The sequence below is a fragment of the Phalaenopsis equestris genome, unplaced genomic scaffold (assembly GCF_001263595.1).
Source record: "Phalaenopsis equestris unplaced genomic scaffold, ASM126359v1 Scaffold000276, whole genome shotgun sequence".
NCBI lineage: Eukaryota > Viridiplantae > Streptophyta > Magnoliopsida > Asparagales > Orchidaceae > Phalaenopsis > Phalaenopsis equestris.
In genome coordinates, this window is record NW_018164718.1 from 716,950 (window position 1) to 739,831 (window position 22,882).

The 22,882-nt window shown below is 32.0% G+C and overlaps 1 protein-coding gene across 1 annotated transcript; it reads right to left on the bottom strand.

Moving 5' to 3' along the window:
- Positions 1–443: 443 nt before the first annotated feature.
- On the bottom strand, positions 444–21,359 carry LOC110024791 (vesicle-associated protein 1-2-like). Its single transcript, XM_020724949.1, has 11 exons — positions 21,258–21,359; positions 20,948–21,044; positions 9,184–9,254; positions 8,474–8,555; positions 8,216–8,331; positions 7,652–7,882; positions 7,059–7,122; positions 6,823–6,929; positions 6,509–6,586; positions 6,203–6,314; positions 444–619 (listed from the first exon to the last, which is right to left on the bottom strand). The coding sequence occupies exons 2-11, from the start codon at positions 20,994–20,996 to the stop codon at positions 444–446; spliced, it is 1,086 nt and encodes a 361-aa protein (XP_020580608.1). The 5' UTR covers positions 20,997–21,044; positions 21,258–21,359.
- Positions 21,360–22,882: the final 1,523 nt, after the last annotated feature.

Sequence of the window (22,882 nt, forward strand, 5' to 3'; positions counted from 1 at the left end):
CACTATTACACCCACCCCCACCCCGTGCTCTGCCCCCACTCCTAACCCCACCACTACCTCTAACCTTGACAGCAGTAGGGTTGAGTGCATTAGAGACCCGCGCTGCCTCTACTGGGCAGAAGTCCATAGATAACAGCTATAACATCGAGCCTGTCAGCAACACCTAAGATTTTTTTAAAGATAATTTTAGCAATTTTTTTAATTTTTTCGGTTGAATATAAAACTAACAAATCGTTCTTTTACGATTCTACCCCCCAACCTAGACTATTCATGTCATTCAAGATATCATTTAGAGCAAGTACGACTCAGTATACTTGCATGGAAGGAGATCCTAATGGCCATTTGAGATCTTTGGTTTCAGGAGTTTATGGTAAGTATTGTTCACAAATAACTTAATTTGTTTTTATTTATTTATCAATCAAACATAATCTTTGTAATATGTGCTAAAATAATTCTTCTGATGCCTTGAGCGCGAGGTATGCATCTGATAAAACTTCGAGCTCAAGGGCAGCAATCAACTTTGGGACATTTTTGGCAATATCTAGAAATTGAGACAACATCCTCTGTGGCTCGGAGAGGATGCTTTTGTCATAATTCTTAGAATCTGGGATTCTCTGGACTACGAGAAGAAGAGGGAGCATGCAAAGCAGAACATGTAATTGAATTGTGGAGGCATGTGACCCTCTAAGTACACTGGTGCGGCACTCCCACATACAAAATACAAGTGGAGGCTCATAAGGTTTCATTTATTATATAAGGTTTTCTATAGTTTTAACATGTATTTTAATAATTTCCTTTTATGAATAGACTATAGAGATTGGACGAGAGTCCTCCGCCGACAATGTACATGAGCACACCCACAAGAGGCAGTCTGATTAGTCTTGGATCAACGACATATCCCGTTCGACCTAGGTAACTGACGTGCTAATATATGTTAGTTAGCTATAACTGAATGTAACTACTTTTATTTGCATGAGAGAGCAGCCAAAGGAGAGCCAATCCCAGGTGTTGAGAGGTATTATATAGTGTGATTCTTCCGAGTCCAACCTGTGAGGGAGGTTGCTGGAGGGAAGAAGAAGAGTCGAGTCTACAGGCTCGAGTTGCAGAGGTTTCCATATAACACTCACCCCTCCACCAGTGCATTTGCATCCTCTACCTTTATCACACAAGATGAGTAGATCTTCAGGCATGTTGCAACACTCTCTACCAAGATGGAGGCCCGCTTCTCTTAGATGAGGTCAGAGCTGGAGGCAAACATGGAGGTCAAGTTGAAGGCTAAGTTGGATTCCTCCCTGCAGTGGATGAGTGAGTGTGGAAAGACAACGACATCATTGGAGGAGGAAGCGTAGGAAGACGATGAGGATGAGGTTAACGAGATTGAGGAGGATGATTAGGAGAGACATTTTTTTATGTTTATGTACATTTGGACATATATTTTCCTATGAACAATGATGTACATATTTTAAAATAAATGTATTTATTCATTTCATTATTTGATTAGATAAACTATTGTTTGGCAACTATTTCATTTCATTAAATGCATGAAATTGCGTAATAAATGTTGTGATAGTAGGCATGGTAATGTAAATATGAAAGAAAGAATTTATTTTTTTCCTTATGCTACAAATATTTGACGATTTATCGTTAGTTTTGTGACGGCTCCCAACTTATCCGTAGACAAAACTGATGGCTAGCCAATGGACATTTATTACTGACGCCTAACCAACACATAACCACGACTTAAGGTGCGTCACATAAAAACGATGGGTGCGACATTTTTTTGATAGTTAACTCGTTAGCCATTAAAAAACGACACATAAACGAAGATTAACCAATAGTTTTTAATTGCGTCAAAAAATTGACAGGTGAGACACTTTTTCGAAAACCCATCGGTTATAGAAAACGACACATAAATGATGCATAACCGACGATTTTACTTAAAAAAACTGACTGGTGCGAAATTTTTTTGATGTGTATGTCATCACTATTACCGACGAAAGAAACGTCGGTTATATGAACTGACGATTACCGATTAGTCAAATTTTCTTAAAAAAGCCACAACATTAATTGTCGGATAACGGTTAGTAAATTTATATCGTCAGAATACCGATTGGTTTTCGAATTACCAACAAGGGTTTTTCCTACAAGCTTAAAACCTTCAGTAAACCATTAGTAACATTAAAAACGACGATTTTTCTTATCAAAACCGACAGATTGTGGCCGTTGGAAAAAACTTAAATTCTTGTAGTGTTTACCAATTATATCTTTCTTAAAATAATTAATGTAACCATTATTCATTGCTTGAATTTTCTTAAACTTTGTTGTGGTAATTCTTAGAGTGGATATACATCAAAATATAATCTTCTTTTTTATATTCTTTAATGTAATAATCACAGTTTGCTCTAGAGGGTATTTATCATTAATTGCAGCTCTTTATTTATTTATTTTTGCTTTTTTCTTTATGGAGGCTATGGAAGAGATTAAGAAATGTGAATAAAAATGAAATGACAAATTTGCTATACTTCATGAGCCTTGGCAATGAACCATCTTAAAATGGTGTGTTCATAGTTTTAGAAATAATATCATCATCATCATCATCAAGATTAACATCCAAAATATGCACTTTCATTTACTTATGGAGAGAAAAATTATTATCATTAAAAGTGGAAAAATATGTAATTATCATTAAAATATGGATAATCTTGAACATCATTAAAACAAAAATTCATCTTGTTTCACACTTTATTTAATTAGGCTTGGCCAATTTTTCCAAGCATGGTAATATTTGTGGGCGCCCTCTTATCTCTGTCCTCCATTCATAAAGGTTCAAATGTTGTAATGAACAGTAAAGTTTGAATTATCATTTAAAGTCTAGCATCTAATCATAATTTATATTCAATCAATTTGTGAATGGAATCAATCAATCTTGCAATAAACCATAAGACACAAGTATAAGAATCAATAAACTGGCCATTCTTTATGTAAAATTTATGTATATTTTTAATTTATTGTAAATGAAATAGAGATTTTGACATTAGTTAATAGCTTGATATTATAAAATAGACTTGGTTAAATTATGTTGTAGCATTACTTATATATAAAGTAAAATGTAGTGGTGGTTCTCCCCTTCATGAAGACTTTGTTAAGTCTTACAATAAAATTCTCTTTATAATCTTTCACATTATTCTTATGAATATTAAAAATACACTATCATATGCATTCCATTGTAATGTTGTCATGTGTTATTCTTTCCATTCTTATGTTTCCAATTAAGTGTAATTTTCCTACAATATGTTTAAGTATCACTCTTGGATTTACATAATTTCCTATGTTTTTATTTCATTTCATTATTATAATAAGTTTAGGGATTGAAAGCTCAATATGTTAATTAGAGAGTGTCAACTCTCCTTAAAAAATAATTTAGGAGAAAAAAGTATGTTAATTAATTAGAGAGCGTCAACTCTCCTTAAAAAATAATTTAGGAGAAAAAATTGATTTTTAATGTTGAGTTAGGGGTAGTAATCTTAGTAATCTTAATTCGCTTATGATCTCTTTATTTTTCTTCTTTTCTCCTTTATAGTTATGTGTTTTTTTCTTTTCCTTCTATTTTTCTTCTTATCACACAATACATTGTCAACGTACCACAAGCCTTTTAAACACTACGGATAGATTTTCTTAATGTGAATACCCAGGGGGGTGGGGGTGGGAGTATGATGCAACAAGTAGAATAATTTTATGGGAAATAGAAAATGTCCATATAAAAATTTTATAAATTTGATTGTTTCATGTTTCCATATCCATCAAAATGGATAAAACCTTGGTTAAAAATTTGTATTTTAATTAGTTAAATGAGGCTCAAAAACTAGATATGTAGTTTAAATCTCATTCTTGAACCAATGGTCCTACTTGAATCTTTCTCCCATCATAACCTCAATATACAAGCAATGGAAGGGATGATGCATGCATTATAATTTAAATAATGGAGAATTCATTGATACTAAGTTTTTTAATGGGCATTGGAAGGGACCATAGTAAAATCTCCATAAAAAATTTGAAATAAAATGCTTTATGACGTACCAATCACTCAATCTCTAAGATTGTTGAAGAAAAAGATGTGTATGAAATCATGATGAGAGCTTACGAGTTACGACAGATGATTGATGGTAAGTGACATGAAGTAGAAGAGTAGGACTTTATGGGAGCCATTTGTTTGTGGGCCATTGTGTATTATGGAATCACATACTTCTAGAATACACCAGAATGTTCTCATAATAAACTTCAAATTCCTCAAAAAAAAAATCATGAATTGATTTTTCAGCCATCAAATACCTAATTTTCAGCACCCTCACATTTAAAATGTGATACACTCAAAGTTTTTTCAATTAATTAGTCACTTGGTATATAAAAAAAAGGAAAATTTGACGCGAGAACATAAATTATTTAACTTTCTTTTTGAAGAAAGAATTGAAAGCTTGTTATAGAAGATACCAATTAAAAGAAAAATATGAATATAAAAATAATACAAATCTATAAGAAAAACTGTAATCATGTGTGATCTATGGAAAAGATCTCATTTAAGTCCGTCATGAAGGGTTAATATCAACAGGAATAAAGGAGTATTTGCAAAAAATCATTTCAAATAAATCTCACTTGTTTCAAAAGAAACGTCTCATATGAAGGAAAAAATATTACACCAGTACTACGCACGTAGAAGTAACTTGCGTAGCCAATGAAACCATGTCACGACATCCCGCGCGACAAGGAAAAAAAAAACGGCGCAGTAACATGGGGAATATTCATGTCACGACATCCCGCGCGACAAGAAAAAAAAAACGGCGCAGTAACACGGGGAATATTCTCCGGTGTTATTCATGTGTTATTGATGTGTTATTGTGTTATTATAGCACCAAGAATATTTTCAGGACACAATAACACATGAATAACACACAATAACACGAATATTCCCGACAGAGAAAAAAGAACGCAGTAACACGGGGGAATATTCTCCCCAGTGTTATTCATGTGTTATTGTGAACACAGTAACACGGGGGAATATTCTCTCCAGTGTTATTCATGTCTTATTGTGTGTTATTCATGTGTTATTCATGTGTTATTGATGTCTTATTGTGTTATTATAACACCAAAAATATTCTCAGGACACAATAACACATGAATAACATACAATAACACATGAATAACACCAGGGGAAAATTCCCCGTGTTACTGTGCTTTTTTTTCTCTGACATGCGGGGTGTCGTGGCGTGATTTCATTGGCTACGCACGTTACTCTATGTGCGTAGTACTGTGTAATATTTTTTCCGTATGAAGAGGCTCCAAATCTTAGTACATATAATAGAGACACTTAAATCTACTATTCAAACTAACAAAAAAAATAATGAATTAATGGAGTACAATATATATTTAATTTATTCAATTTAATATTTAGATTTATAAATCACATGAAAACATTAAAGTGTATGTATTAAAAGTATAGACATTATATGAGAAAAAAATGCAAATTAAAAATAGAAACTTTTATACATAAAAATATTAAAAATTAATAATGCTTTTGTACCTTAAAAATATTTAAAAAAATGTGGGTTGCTTTTAAGAAAAGAATAATATGCATACAACATATAATTTAGATATTGAGAATATACAAGTAAATTTATGAATTTAAATATCTGATATGTAAAATGCATAAAATTCTCCTTGACGGACTTAAATCTATGAAAAACAAACTACTGGCCCATGCTTCAACTATTTTTTGGAAAATTACACAAATAGCACTCAAAACATTATTTTTTACAAATATAGAAAGAGGGTTTAATACATTATTTGCTCTTTAACACATATTTTGATTATTTGAAAGCACTGAAAAGACCAAATATGAAGTGGCATCAAAACACTGGCAAACATCAACCAAATCCTCTTACCAGTGCAAGCATAGCAGTCCTGGAAATATCAACTATACAAAAAGATGTGCATGATACACATGTATGTTTTTCCAAAAATAAACATGTATGTATATGATCCGGTTTCGAGTATAATTGTAAAACTAAAGCAGTAATAGAAGAAACAAGGTTCAGGAAATATGTAAATACATTATATGAAAAAGATGCTCACACTAAAAAAAAAAATGGCAGCAATGCAGGTTCTGGACAAAGCAGTGTGGCGACGTGTAAAGAGTTGACATAAATACTTGATGACCGTAGAAGGTACCCAATTGCTATTCCAACGATCCAGATAAAAACAACGAAGAAAGTGGGGAAGCCAGCTTGAACTTTGGAAGCAGCTTTCCTTCTCAGAAGAATCTAAAACCAGAAAGATTATTAGTTTCAAGCCCACAAATCTCAAGAAATCAAGTATTGAAAACATAAAAGTAGAATTATTAGAGGTTATGAATCAAATAAGCCAAAAAAATGCTGCATAAAATTCCCGAAAAATCTCATACATAAAGGATGGAGGGTAGCTATTTTTGTTTTTCTTCATGTAATAAGAGACTCACTATTTCTTGCTGTGATAAGTCCCGGTCATTAATGCCCCCAGCCTTCTCTTCCCTCAACGTCGCGATCATCTTATCGGCCTGTAAGAGTTCCGAAGAAAAAGTTTAAGGAAATATAAAAAAACATTAAAGAGGCTCATAGGTAAATGAAGGGTGTCAGTATACTTGCTACATAGACATGGATTGGAACAACCCAAATTTAGATTCTTTTTACTTGACATTTTAATTTTATTGTGAATGTTTGAAGTGTAATTGAGTCGATTGACTCAATGTTATGATTGGGATAACACAATGCTACAGTATAATAATCAACCAACCTCAGCTAATTTGGATTGAAGGGTGTTCATCTTTGATTTCAAGTCCTCGGCATTCAGCCTGCGCACCAAGCATGTAAACAAGGCGTAAGCAGAAAGCATTGTAGATATTTTTAAGGAAATTTTTTATCCTCTGATTTTTCTTTTTTTTTTTTTTGTGTGTGTGCATGTGTGTCAAGGTTTGAGGTTGAGTGGATAGTATATTGGTTATACAAAGAAGCCAAAGCACAGTAATTAACTAACCTCTGATAATTTAGACTCGAGAACGGTTATCTTTGATTTTAACTCCTCAACCTCCTTAGCCTGCACCAAACAAGCAAACGAGGATTCATAAGACCTTCATTGCTCCGTATTAAATAGATACTTAAAAAATAATGACATATTAAATAAAAATAAAATAAAATAAAATTGATTATTTGTATGTGACTGATGATCATTGAGACGTGAAATTACACTAGTTCTAGTTTTTTATTATAATCATCATCATTGTTAGTCATATCCAAATTATTTTGGGATAGTTTTACTCAAACAAAATGAACACTATAAAAAAAGTTACATCATACAAAAATTCTGAATTAGTAATGTAGGGTATACAATCAATACATCATATCATATAAGTCCAACCATCACCCACAGGAAAAATAACACACATACCAAGAGACATTTCTGAAAAATAACGAGTGAAAGAAATGATGTTTCCAACATTATATTGGAAATGCCCGAATAAAATAACAACCAATGTAGCATACAGACGATTTCAATTGCCATTACAGTATAGCATTAACATGACAGAAAAACTAAAACATTGAAACAGAAAAATGACATGTCTTACATGAGATGGATCGAAGTTCTTATCATCTGAAAATTCATTTTTAAACGAGGATGCTTCTTTCACTATAGGAGATTCCTTAAAAACAGAAGCTGGCTTTAACCTAGGAGATTCATCTGCTGCCTCCTGTTTCGAAGCTCCATTAGAAGGTTGCAAAACTGGAGAATGTGGCGGGCTAACAAGGATAACCCTCAACTTGAATTCTTCAATAAAATTGCCACTTTCTTTCAAGAACTGCCAAAAAGGAAGATTTAGGTGCTAGATATGCCTATTAATAACTGTCAAATAATAAAAAAAGGAAGATTTACATACATTCCACTCAATTCATATGTATTTACATATCTGACACAAGCTTCAATTTTTACATATATGCCACCTTATCAATCCATGAAAAGATGTATTTCACTTTTTAGAAGTTAAAATAGTGATATTTTTGATGTAATATGAAAGATTTGGGTACTACAAAGGTAAAAAAAGTTTAGGTGCTAGATATGCCTATAGATAGGAATTGGATGGCATGTATGTAAATGCCTCAAAAGCCTAATAAAAAATATATATAGTTCTCACGGTGGTAGTTGTGATATCCTCATCAGTGCTTCCAAAAGGAACAACGGTGCTTTGTACAAGGAACTTGTCTTTCAGTTGCATGTCAGGTGGGGCAGAGCGCTGAGCTTGCATGGTAACTATTTCAGGTAAAAAAGAAACAATGTAAACAGAAAATGTCAAAAGGAATGATCATGATAATTGAGGCATAACACAACTTTAGCGACCAAGTTTCCACTGTAGTTAGAAGCATAGACATCAATAAAATAGCATGAAGTATACCTGTAAAATCACACGTTGATCGTGGCATTATAACACCTGTGTTGGGTCGTACACAATATCTCTTTGGAGAAGTGGTTTTAACCTGTAAATAGTAATAGTCAGGGTCAAATGCCATTATATTTTATAGCAATAGCTTCCTTGACAAGATATGAGCATTTTAATGAAAAAAGAACTGGAAAGAGCTCCAGAAAGTAGAAGAATCTGCAAAAAGCACAAAAAAGAAGGCAGACAATTTGGGTGGATTTAATTTTGGAGAAGATTTCTTCAGGCCGCAGAAAAAATGGCATTAAATTAACGTCAAAAGTCGGTGTCACACATTACCATCTACACACATCTAGTAACTACATTTGCTGCCTATTGGTGGAAATCTATCCATAAAGAGCTATCAACCCAATCATTAAAGATATTATTGGCTGCTCAAAAGAGAAACAATAATGCATAGCATGATGCAAGTGGAAAAATGAGGAAGACGGTACAGATATAAATGACAATAACGGCTTGTAAATAGCAACGGTAGAGGCTATTAAGAAGAGGATGATCTAAAGAAAGTTTCACAAGATATGCTTTATTGTTGCCTACAGAAATATGCGAAAGGAATTGAACTTTGATATGAATCTCTGTTCAGAGCAACAAATTCTTAATTACAAGCTCACATGAATAATACAAATAAAATAAGAAAAGAAAAACAAATTACTAGAAGAGAATATAACCTTGAATGCTACATATTCATTGGATTTGTTGGAAAGTCGCACCGAACATGAACTTTGTTTCTTCAGCTCAACTAGCAGTAGAAAACATGAAGTTAGATTACAACAGTGTCAAGATCATGGCCGCCATTAGCATTCTATTATATGTCCACCATGAGTATAAAAAAAACAAAGCAAACAGCAATAAAAACAGTAAATTATAGTAAGTTACAAAAATGGTTCCCCTCTTCAGAGGAAACAACATGAAACTTCAGGAGAGATTAATTCAAAAAACAACCAGGGAATCAACATGATTGCAGCACTGTAGCATAAGCAAAAGTTTTAGTCGATTCAACACTAGATTATTTAAGAAACTTGTAAGCTCAATCTTTTCAAACAGCTAGTTAACTACAGTGTATAAATACTCCTTAAAATCTATTGGTTAATTTCAAGATTTTCTAGGGTACTTCTAGCTTTAGAAATACTTTTTTAATTAGTGAATACAGCAGATCATTTCCAAGAAATAAGCAGTTCGATGGGCATGCAAATAAATCGTCATAATTACTAATTTTCAATAATATATGCGAAGACATTTCAAAAATAAACAATTAGAAGATTTACTTAAGTATTATATGGGATAGCATGTTTCATACATTCACGAAAAATTGAGGTCAACACATACATGGATACAAGGGAATTTATAGACATAACATTTGACTCGTCAATTTTTGTTTTTCTCATCATCCTTGGCTATCTCTTGGACAATTCTTAGCATTTTCACTATAGATGTTGGTAAAAATTTTCTACAGCCATTAATAAAAAATACCATTCAAGCTAAAAAAAATATTGGGAATCAAACTTGTTTTAGATTCGCATTACACCTTTGAATTAGTCCCAGTCATCATTCTCATTCTTAAATACTTGGAAACCTGAGTTTTGTGCTTCACCATATGATGATTAATTGTGGACTACCTTTAAATTTGTATGATACAACTTTTAGTTGATAAGTTTTTTTTTTTTTTTTACTAAATTTGAAAATAGACTTATATGAGGTGGAAATTTATAATGAACGGTTGAAACTAAATGATTAGACAAACTGAAGAAATTAATGTCAGGAAATAGTAAAGAGAAAAGGTTGATTTATGGTAACATGGACAGAACTTCTTGAAAATGATTTGGGAAGATAAAGTAACACCTCAGACAGTACTGAATAATAATAGATGTAAAATGATGATTCATAGTGGCTAAATTTAGAAATATTTGGTATAAGAATGATAATGATAATGAAGAAGGACCTCAGTGACTTCCCAGTCTATCCTATGATTTAAAGTATTTGGGTTTGGCTTTATGAATGCACTTTTTATTTCTAGAGTGTTATCTATGTTAAAATTTATATGTGCAGATAACATGTCCTATTCATATTATATCCCTACATTTTCAACATTTCCATGTTGTGAAATACATCTCATCTTCTGTCAAATCCACAAATTGATGTTTGTGCTTCATAGATGATGATTTTCCTTCTCAAAAGAAGTTTATTGGCTTTCAGTTGCACGAGACGAATAGATACTTCCAGATGCTTCTCTCAAAACAATGACTGGAAGTTAATGGAAAAAGTGAATGACGAGAGATAGAATAAGCAAAAACAGTGTAGAACCTTAATTAGAAAAAATTTATGATGTTTGGACCTCTGTAGAAATTATAATTATTTTCAGTAGCTGCAGTCATAACATTGAGTTTGGTTGCATTTTGAGTGAATATAATCAGATTTTGCCCACAATTGGGTTGTGGAGCTCTTTGGTGATTAGAATAATCACTTGTAGCTTTAATAGCTTTAATAGTGAATTTGCCATTTGGAACAAAATTCAAATATAAGATATTCTTTAAAAAGCTTAATTACTTAAAAGGAAACCATGAAATGATTGAACTTGATATGAGATTCTTATCTTAGATTTTTGAAAGCTTGTGAGCGGGTTAAAAGCTGGATTTACTTGACTTGGATTGATTTGAATAGGTTTGAGTTTGATTTTTTTTTTCTTAATTTTAATTTTTTTATTTTAATTTTCTTAATTTTTATTATTATATTTTTTGGTCTCATATAACAATGTCTTGGATATAAAAGGGCATTATAAGAATTTTTCTTAAGATTTTCATGCATCACTCAAGATGCTGGTGTTATTTTGAGCTAATAGGTTAGGTCCAACAACAACAACAAAAAAGCCTCAATCCCACTATGTGGGGTCGACTACATGAATCCTTTTTCTCCATTGCGTCCTATTTAATGCATATTTTCATTTAATTCTAATAAATTAAGATCATTTTTTATACAATAAGCCCAAGTCTTCCTAGGTCTACCTCTACCTTTCTTAACATAAGTCGAATCTAAAACATCTACTCTCCTAATTGGATCATCAGATGGTCGACACTTAATCTTAATGTGACCAAACCAAACCATCTAAGACGACTTTCTCTTATTTTGTATGTCACAAAAGCTACACCAATCCCATCACGGATATATTCATTTTGCATTTTGTCTCTAAGTGTAAAGTTACTCATCCACCTAATCATTCTCATGTCAGCAACATTTAACTTAGTATTATGCTTCTCTTTTAAAAGCCAACATTCAACGCCATAAAGCATTGCAGGTCTCACCACCGTCTTATAAAATTTTCCTTTCAGTCTAAGCGGTACTTTTCTATCACACAAAAGACCTGAAGCATTCCTCCACTTCAACCAACCAACTTGAATTCTACTATTAACATCCCCACCACTTTGAACAATCGACCCACGATATCAAACGTTCACACCTTTTAATAATTTGATCGTCAGAAGTTACAACTTTATCACTATTAGAGTTACTACTAAAATTACAATCCATGTATTCAGTTTTAGTTCTACTCAAATGAAAGCTTTAAGACTCCAATGTAGACCTCCATAATTCAAGTTCTTTCTGGGCTTTTTCTCTCGTCTTATCCACGAGAAGGATATCATCAGCAAAAAACATACACCTAGGTATATCCTCCTGTATAGGGCTGTCAAAAAAGCTCGTTGTTCGCGAACAGTTCGTGTTCGGTTCGTCAATGAGTTCGTGTTTGATTCGTTCGATAAGTAAACGAGACAAACGCGAACAAATTTTTTTCGTTTGGTTAGTTCAACGAATCAAACACGAACAGTGATGCGTTCGTTCGTGTTCAAATCGTTATTGTTTGAAATATAAAATAATATAAAATAATTATATATAAAAAATTTATTATATTTTAAAACATTCAACTCTAGTATACATATCTTTAATGACTTGAATGTAACTCATATCAACACTTTTCTTCTCTAGAACTCTCCAAAGCATATCTCTTCAAATCTTATCGTAATATTTCTCCAAATCAATAAAATTAATATGTAGATCCTCCTTATTCTCTCTGTACTTCTCCATCAAATCTCTCAAAAATTGTATAACTTCCATAGTAGACTTGTCCAGCATAAATCCAAATTGATTATGAGAAATCTTTGTAATACGTCTTAACCTATGTTCAATTACCCTTTCCCATAATTTTACATAATGACACATCAACTTAATTCCTCTATAATTTGCACACTCTTGTGCATCCCCTTTATTCTTAAAAATGAGGACCAAAATACTCTTCCTCCACTCCTCGGACATCTTTTTAGTTTTTAAAATAATATTAAAGAGTTTAGTAAGTCAAGAAACTCTCAAATCTCCTAAACATTTCCATTCTTCAATTGGCATATCATTAGGTCCTATAAATTTTCCACCCTTGGATTTCTTTAAAGCCTACCAACTGCTTTTTTACTAATGCGGCGGCAAAAATGAAATGTTTTATTATTATTAACGATATTAACATCACTATGGTCGATCGTATTTTCAGAAACTTCATTGAAAGATTTATCAGATTAGCCCACTCACCTATTTTGAATATCTTCTTTTATTGAATATATTTTTCTAAGAAAAATACTTTTTGATTTTCATATTTAATAATCAGTTTTAATACACTTTACTTGAGTTAAATCATTACACTTTCCTTTTCTCTATATTTGTCTAATTTATACATATATTTTTCACTCTCCTTAGTATTTAATCTATTATAAAGATCATTAAAAACAGAATTAGCATCACATATTGTTCTTTTAGACTCCCCGCGGCCGTTTGATATTTTTTTCAGTTCTCTAAATTTTTACATTTAAGCAATTTTTTATAACATAACTTATATTTTTTCTTCTTTTGCAGATTATTATTCCACCATCAACTATTTTTATTTAAAGAAATTTTTTCTTTTGATTCTCCAAGTACATCTTTTACTACTTGTTTAAAGTGTTTGTTACTTTATCCCACATAATATTTACTTCATCATAAACATCCCAAATTTTAAAATCTTGAATTTTATTCATAAAAATAATTTTATTTGTCTTTTAGGTTCCCCCATCTAATTCTACGATGATGAGTCCTAGCATCTTTATTTTACAACTCTTTATCTTAAAATCAAGAACTAATAGACGATGTTGGGTACCTAAATACTCACTAGGAATAAGGAATCTTACAATCTTTACAATCTCGACGATCTTTTCTTCTCATTAGAAAATAATCAATTTGTGTTTAATTAAAGTCATTCTTATAAGTAATAAGATGTTCATCTCTTTTCTTAAATAAAGTATTAGTAATAACAAAATCAATTTAAATATAATGAACTCAAATCAGCTTATTTATTAAACAAATAAAAAAGTATAACCAAAGCCCAACTCGATTAATCACGATAAAATGACATAACAAACACCTAATATATGTAAGGTGAATGTCAAATCAACCTTAAATAGACATGACTATCTAATTTGGACAGGACACCAACAACAACAACAAACCTCTATTTGAGTCGGCAACATTAATCCTTTATCATCATTGCATCCTATTAAGTGTCTTATTTTCAATCAATTCTAATAGATTAAGATCATTTTTTATACAATATGTCCAAGTCTTTTTAAGTCTACCTCTATCTTTCTTAACATAAGTCAAATCAAAAACATCTTCTCTCCTAACTAGATCATCAAATGGTTGACGTTTAATGTGAACAAACCATCTAAGACGAATCTCTCTAATCTTGTCTGCCACTTGAGTTACACAAACCCTACCATGAATATATTCATTTCGCATGTTGTCTCTAAGTGTCAAGCCACTCATTCACCTAAACAATCTTATCTCAGCAACACTTAACTTTGCTTTATGTTTCTCTTTTAAGGCCAACATTCTGCGTCATAGAGCATTGCAGGTCTCACCACTATCTTATAAAATTTTTAGTCTAAGGGGTACTTCTTTATCACACAATAGGCCTAAATTATTCCTCCATTTCAACCAGCCAACTTAAATTCTGCTAATAACACCCCCATCTATATCACAATCATTTTGAACAATAGATCTGAGATCTGAGATATCTAAAATGTTTACTAAAATGTTTACACCGTTTAATGATTTGATCATCAATAGTTACAACACCGCTACTAGAACTACTACTGCTAAAATTGCATTCCATGTATTCACTTTTAATTCTACAAATGAAGGCCCTTAGGCTCCAATATAAACCTCCATAATTCCAGTTTTTCCTGAACTCTTTCTCTACCTTATCCACAAGAAGGATATCATTAGCAAAAAGCATCACCAATGTAAATCCTGTTGTAAATATCCAGAAAGAGCAATCCTTAACTAAAGCAAAAAGATATGGACTTAAAGCGGATCCCTAATATAATCCAACTGAAATAGAAAAATACTTGATCAATCCTCTTTCTGTTCAAACACAAGTAGCAGCTCTAGTATACATATCTTTAATATCTTGAATATAAGTCATATCAACACATTTCTTCTCTAGAACTCTCCAAAGAAACTTCTCTTTCAAAAAACTTCTCTTGGAACTTTATCGTAAGTTTTTTCAAAATCAATAAAAATTATATATCGATCCCCCTTTTTCTCATTATACTTCTCCATCAAACCTCTCAATAAATATATAGCTTCCATAAGAGGCCTGCCCAACATCAATTCAAGATGATTATGAAAAATTTTTGTATCACGTCTTAACCTATGTTCAATTACTCTCTCCCATAATTAAAGTATGACACATCAACTTAATTACTCTATAATTTGCACAATTGTGCATCCACTTTATTCTTAAAAATGAGACCAAAATACTCTTCGTTCACTCCTCAGGCATCTTCTTGGCTTTTAAAATAATATTAAATAGTTTAGCATGTCAAGACACTCCCAAATCTCCTAAATATTCTACACTTCAAATAGGATATCATCAAGTCCTACAGATTTTTCACCCTTAATTTTCTTTAAAGCCCCCTCAACATCTTTTTTTACTAATGCGACGATAAAAATAAATTATTTGATTATTATTAACGATAATAAGATCACTAAGGTCGATCGTATTTTCAGAAACTTCATTTAAAAATTTATCAAAATAGTTCACCTGCCTATGTTGAATATCTTCCTCTAAGAAAATAATTTTTTGATTTTTATCATTAATGTACTTTAGTCTTTAATACACTTTCCTTGAATTAAATATTTACTTTTCTTTTCTCTTTGTGACTAGTTAATACATATATTTTTCACTCGCTTTAGTTTATATATATATATATATATATATGTAGACACACATAAATTTGTGGTATATCTTTGTTATTAGAAATTGTTTTCTTAGACTCCTTATGGGTCACCTTATATATTTCTCAATTCTCTAAGCCTTTACATTTAACCAAATTTATATAACACAACTTCTCATATTTTTCCATCACCAATTATTTTTATTTATAGAAACATTTTCTTTTGATTCTCCAAGTACATCATTTGTCACTTGTTTGACAATGTTTGTTACTTCTTCTCACAGAATTTGCTTCTTCATGAACATCTTAAATCTTGAAATTTACTCATAAAAATAATTTTATAAACATCTTAAATCTTGAAATCTTGAAATTTACTCATAAAAATAATTTTATTTATTTTTTTGGTGTCTCTATCTAATTCATGAATAATGATTCCTAGTATTCTTTATCTTACAACTCTTTATCTTAAAATTCATAACTACTAATCGATGTTGAGTACATAAATTTTCATTTAGAATGACCATACAATCAGGACAACAGAAAAAATTGTTAAGAGAAAAACAATTAAATATGCAATTTTATTAAAAAAAGAATAATAATCAAATTGGTTAATGATTCATTTTGGGTTGATATGAAATTGAACCAAGATGAGTAGGGCCTGTTCCATCTTTTTCAAGTCAATTTAAAAATCAAAACCTAACTTGAATCTTACATGGACTATTCCAAAAATGAAATTTTAGGTCCCTTTTTGCATCTAATTTAATCTTAACACCTTTAACTAAGATTGCTTCATTTTTTGTGTTTTAATAGCCTTCTTTGCTATAAGAGTGAAGTGAGCCTTCTTTTAAGTCATTTTTTTCCATACTCCATCAAAGCTATTTTTCCACTTACAAAATTGTATCTTCTCAAACTCATAAAAATTATATTCTCAATTACGTGGACCTCACTCGTTTATGATGAAGATTTCAAATATAATGTCATTTTGTTGATCAATATATAAAATATATTTAGTACAATCCACTTAAGTAAAATGTCCAGCATTCATAATGTCTTCATTAACTTCAAGGCCTTAGTAGAAAAACTCTTTGATCACAAAATATCTTTAGCTCATACAAAAGCTGAGTATCAAGCTCTAGCCACATCTCTCTATTAACAACATTTCAAATTCTAATAAACATCTCGTCCAGCAAAACATAAACATAATGGATACTCCAAAATATATCATCATCATCATCATATTGTCAAAATTGATCTCTCTCCCATCACATGCATCCATTACATTAATCAGCTAGATTATGCAATTGTCACGATAGTCTACCTCACAATGTGTCTAGCCACTTCCATGCTCTATCTATTTTTTTCCATATGAACAACTTTTTGGCTTTCTCCTAATAATTCTTAACAATGTGCGTTTGGCTACCTTTGTTACCCATGACCTCCTATAATTTCGTTGACTTAACCCTCGTTAACCCTCGTTTAAAATGCTCATCTCTATCTTGGCATCACAACATCCAAATCCTAATCTCCCACAATGCCAATTATTGAGTTTGTGTTTTCGCATGCATCTCATGATATGTCTACAGAAATAATCTCTTTGCAACATTCTCCCATCCTTCCCATGTCCCTTATCCCTCATCTAGAACTCTCATCATACACACCATTCATGATGTCACCCTTTATTATGCTAGTATTATGGTAGCATATAAAGGTTACAAAGAATCAAACCAGCCTAAAACCTATGACTACTCAATTGATCCATTCTCTGTAAGTCAATTGACTAAATTCAATCACACCAAAAACTCTCAGACCCCTCTATAGCTAACACGATAGCATATACCACAACAACAAAACTGACTCAAAATCCCTCTAAATCAAACACATTCACCAATGACACCTAAACAAAAAAATAGCATTCACAAGCAAATCCAAAAACCCGCTCTCATAGCAAATCATGAACCAACCAAAATAACCCAAGCACTTGAAGATCATGTTATGAATCAAGCCATTCAAGATGAACATGATGGTTATTCAAAATGAAACTAGTCCCCTGCCATCACTCAAAATTTGGTTGATTGTAATTGTGTTTTATGAATCAAATATAACTTTGATGGATATATTAACAAGAATAGTTTTTATCAATGACTAAGAATTAGGTACTATGAAACCTTTAGTCTTTTTGTCAAGACTGGAATCATGCATTGGATTCTCATTATAACGGTCAACCAATGGAGGTACCGATGTCAACTTAATGTTAAAAATGAATTTCCTTAGGGCCATCTTTCTAAAGATTCCTTCAAGGAACAACCCCTAGACTTCATTAACACAGATTATTCTACTTACATTCATAAGCTTGTTAGGCCATATATTGCCTCAAGCAATCACCCCATGCCCAGTACCATAAGCTGCAATAATTTTTTGTTGCTTTCAACTTCAATAAATCTCTTGCAAACAGACCTCTTTTTATCTTCAACATTGGTGATACACTCATCTATCTTTATCTGTATGTTAATGATATCATTGTTACAACAAAATCTAGCAATGTAGATAACATTGTCCCTCAACTTGCCCAAAGATTCTTCATCAAGGAATTGGGCCATTAATCTATTTCATTTGTATGAAAGTTAGTTTACATTCAAAAGAGAACTCTTATCTCAGTATTCAGTACATCCTTGATCGCCTTGCATGTACTAAGATGACAAGTGTTATTCCCATGACCATACCTCTTGTCACATCACCAACACTCATTTTTCATTATGGTCCAATGCTCGTCCATTCGACTAATAATAGTGATGTAACGTGTAACTTACAAAATTTCATACTTAAAAACCCATATTATACTTTCACAGTTAATAAACTCTCTTTATACAGAATTTCAACACTTATCACGGCATAAAACTAATTAGCTATTGTGCTCTTTGTTTGGCGCTATTGATTATGCCCTTACTCTTCATTATGAATTCAACACCCCATCAACTCCATGTATTCTCCTATATTAACTAGACAGTTAACAAGAACGGGTCATCCCTACAAGTGCCAAAATTATGTATCTTAGCTGAAACTAATATCCAATTGTCAGAAAATAAAGTAGCATATCTCACTCCTCCATAGAGTTTTAATAGCATTCTTTAGCCAACACCATTGTAGATTTTCATTAGATATTCTCTCCACTCACCAAACTTGGCATTCACCTTTCTCAGTCCAAACTCTATGCATAGCTAGTGTTTTGATCATTGATGAACCATGTTGATGGCGATTATTTTTTTGGGGGGGAAGGAAGTTCAAGATGGTGTTATTCATGTGATCATGTATTGCCTGAAGATCAACAAATGGATGCTCTCAACAGTCCTCATCCACACACTTACTTATCTATATTAAGTTTCAAGATTGGACTCTCAGATTGAACTTCCGCCTTAAGAGAGGCATGTAAAGGAACAAATACATTAATTATAGGGGTTTTTACGTACCAACCATCCAAAACATTATATATGACATTTTAACCACCCAAACTTCAAATATAACCACTTTTTTCATTACAATCATCCTCCTTTACCCACTAGTAAATGTTTCTAGTGAAGATTTTGGGTGGTGGTTAAAGCATTATCTTTAAAGTTCTGGGAGGTTAAGTGTTATATTTAAAATTTGGAAGGTTAAAATGTTATATTCAGTATTTGTTTTGGATGGTTGTTATGTAGAAACCCTTCATGTAAGTATTAGCCTGTTACCTTCGGTGACAATTTTCCTTTCAATTATTTGACATGCATTTAGTTGACTAAATTTCATTTATAGGAAGATTAACAACTATTGCCAATCCTAAGTTCGGATGTGAAAGACTACGGTTTAATATTAGGTTCTTATGTCCATGTTAATAAAATAATCCACAACTGTATAGTTACTTTAGTTTATTTTCATAGCTTGGTTAAAAAAAAAATAATAATAAAAATAATTGACATTTCAAAGAAAAGTTTGAACCAACAAATTCTGTTTATTGAAGCATTGTGAAATGCTATTATTCTAAAAGAGATGAAGAGCAAAATATCCCACATAAATGTGTTCATGCTGTGGTGACATTTAAAAATCCTAATGAATATTCTGCATTTTTACCTTAATAACTTGCATTAATTGACTCCAACCAAAAAGCTATGCTTTTATTTAAAAGTGACAGAAAACATATCCATGGTATAGTAGGAGAATGAACCCATGAGGGATTTAAATATGAAGAATAATGACCAAAAAAAAAGTTTCATTAACATAGAGTCATATAAGGGCTAAAGAATTTCATCCTAATATAAATTATAATTTAAAAGAGGGTGAACTGGCAAGCATGTACAATGGAAGAAGAAGAAAATATGACTAATAAAGTAGGGGCTTGGTGATGTGGAAGTTCTAGGAAAGAAAAGAGGAAAACCAACAGGATATAAGTTGTACAAAAACGTTTTACATAAATTAGAAACTAAACCATATATTATTGAAAAAGCCAGCAATGATGATTGCTAAGTGATAAAGTATATAATTCCAAACACAAAGGCCCCCAACCATAAGAAACTTTTACATAGAATTTTCAAGGTTACCCAACACTCTACCAAAATTGAAGAACAACATCTATAAATCCTAACAATGCAACCATGCAAAGTGGTTAGATATGAACAATATATTGTTAAGTTAAGGGAGTGTACAATAAACTAATTATATTTTCCGCATGGGGATTTCAGATAAGGGCTTGCACTCAACGGCATGGTGATTTTTATTATGGATGTTTCGGGCATGGAATTCACCACCATTCATTTTGTCACCCTCAAATCCCTAAAGTAGATCAAAGGTTAAAACCCTTTCACCACTTGGATTCCATTAATGGATAAACAATGTCAGGCTTCAGCATCATCAGATCAACACATGATCTTTGAAACTACATAACCTACAATATCAACATATGTCAAATGATTCATCAGTACGATAGCTGAAAATGAAAGTTCTTTATTTGAATATCCATCAACCGCTTTTCATATGTCGCAGCGGAATCTCATCCCACCACCACCAAAAGATAAGAAGAAGAAGGAAAAATCAAAGTCAAGGACCATGACATCCGATGATCAATTTATGATACATGTATAATAAACCCATAAAAAACAAACGATATCATTAAGAATTGGACCATTTGCTCATCACAATTAATCTGGTACAAACTTACATGTAAACTTGAGTTCCCTCGGTTGGATCTCCAAAAACTCCGATTCCATCCCTCAAAGACAACGGCCTGCCACAATCCCAAACTCTACTCCCTCAACCTGCAAAACTCCAGCTTAAAGGATCAAAGAGGGGACAAAATCCCATCAAATCCCCATCTCAGAAGGACAGCAGGTCATCCAAAAGAGCAGATTAGACAGTCATTTCGATATCGCCGGAAATCAAAGGATCACAAAAGAGAAATACCTAATCACCAACAACTACCTAGCCAGATCTTCATTATCAAAACACCATTTGGAGCGAGAAAGACTTACCAGGAGATGCAGAATCCCAACGACCAACAATTCCGGGAAATGAGAGAGGGAGGGAGAAGAACCGTTCTACGATCCTACAATTTATGAAGCCATTGTGCTGTTCGGCGCGGGGGTCCATCATGTAATTATTGCAAAAGCCCTCAATATGAATTTAAATTTTCAAGCAGTAGGAAAGTGTGTAAAAAGGCTCCAATCATTTCTTAATTTGCACAGCAAGCCCAGAAAGCTATAAAAGGTTTTTTCACATTTTTTTGATAAATCTTATTTTTAATTAATTTTTAATTTGTTTTAAGAGAGACGACACACGCTAAGCTCGGGGATTCCGGAGGGACACTGGTAATACGGGGGAGAGGGCGGCATCAACCCTACATCAATAATTACATACCAAGCCTTTTTTTTTTTTTGGAAGATTTATAATAATACCACTCCACATCAATAATTGCCAACCCTTTTTTTTTTTTGGAAGATTTATAATAATACCACTCAAGTCTTATGTATTTACATATCTAACAACTACACTTCAATTTTTGCATACAAATCATCTTTCATGTAAATTAAAAGGTGTATTTTATTTTATTTTTAAGTTAAAATGGGAGTAATTTTTGTGTGATGTGAATGATGTGGGAGGTATAAGTGTAAAATTCTAAGTTTAGTTGTTACATATGTAAATGCATAGGAATTGGGTATTACGTATGTAACTCTCTCTCGGCCCGCCCTTTTTTATCTGTGTTCTTTTAGGTAAGTTGTATTTATTATATCATGTTGAAGTAGAAAAGATCAGATCTCAGAATTATGATAATTGTGTTTAATATCTTGTTGGCATCATAATAAATATTTTGTAAATGATTTTGTAAGAAAATATTAGCAAAAATAGTATTTTTGAGATGAAATTAAAATATTGAAGGAATTATATGATTTATCACAGTTGGAATGACTCCAAATTTAAGCCCGAACTTGATGTCCATTACTTTTTTTTCCTAATTGGTATATTTATGTCCTCTGCTTAACCCCATTAAAATAGAATCATTTAACTCTATAATTTATATAACTTATAGTTATTGTAATTTGAGAAATATCTATATTATTTGTTTGCTTGGAGAAATATATCTCAAAATTTTGACTATATGTAACACTATTGTAAGATAACAACAACAAAACTGTTTATCCCACTAAGTGGAGTCGGCTACATGAATCCTTTTTCTCCATTGCATCCTATTTAGTGTCATATTTTTATTTAATTCTAATAAATTATGATCATTTTTTTATACAATTCCTAGGTCTATCTCTGCCTTTCTTAACTTTATTTTCTTACATTATTCCACCCAAATCTTTCTATACTCCTTGAGGCAACTTTTTCTTGCCAAAACATTTCACTTCTCCCACTGCACAGCCATCATTTTACCTTAAGTAAAATGCTTTTGTCATATTTGTTAACGATGTGGCTTTGATATCAAGTGACTGAATGAATTTCTAACATATTTGTTAGCGACAAAACATCTATATTAGATGCAATCTTGGCATCATGCAACACACCTTTGCATCTCTTGTAAGAGTGAAGTAAATTAAAAAATTGGCAAAGAATGTAAGTACAATTTTACTTCTTAAAAGGTAAAATAATGATATTT

Bases quoted from the DNA above. Each gene is read 5' to 3' on its own strand.
- LOC110024791 (XM_020724949.1), bottom strand. From the start codon at position 20,996: ATGGAATCGGAGTTTTTGGAGATCCAACCGAGGGAACTCAAGTTTACA. The intron at 9,255-20,947 runs GTAAGTTTGTAC...TTCTACTGCTAG, and splicing joins GAGGGAACTCAAGTTTACAT to TTGAGCTGAAGAAACAAAGT. The intron at 6,930-7,058 runs GTTAATTACTGT...TTTCCTTAAAAA, and splicing joins GTCTAAATTATCAGAGGTTA to TATCTACAATGCTTTCTGCT.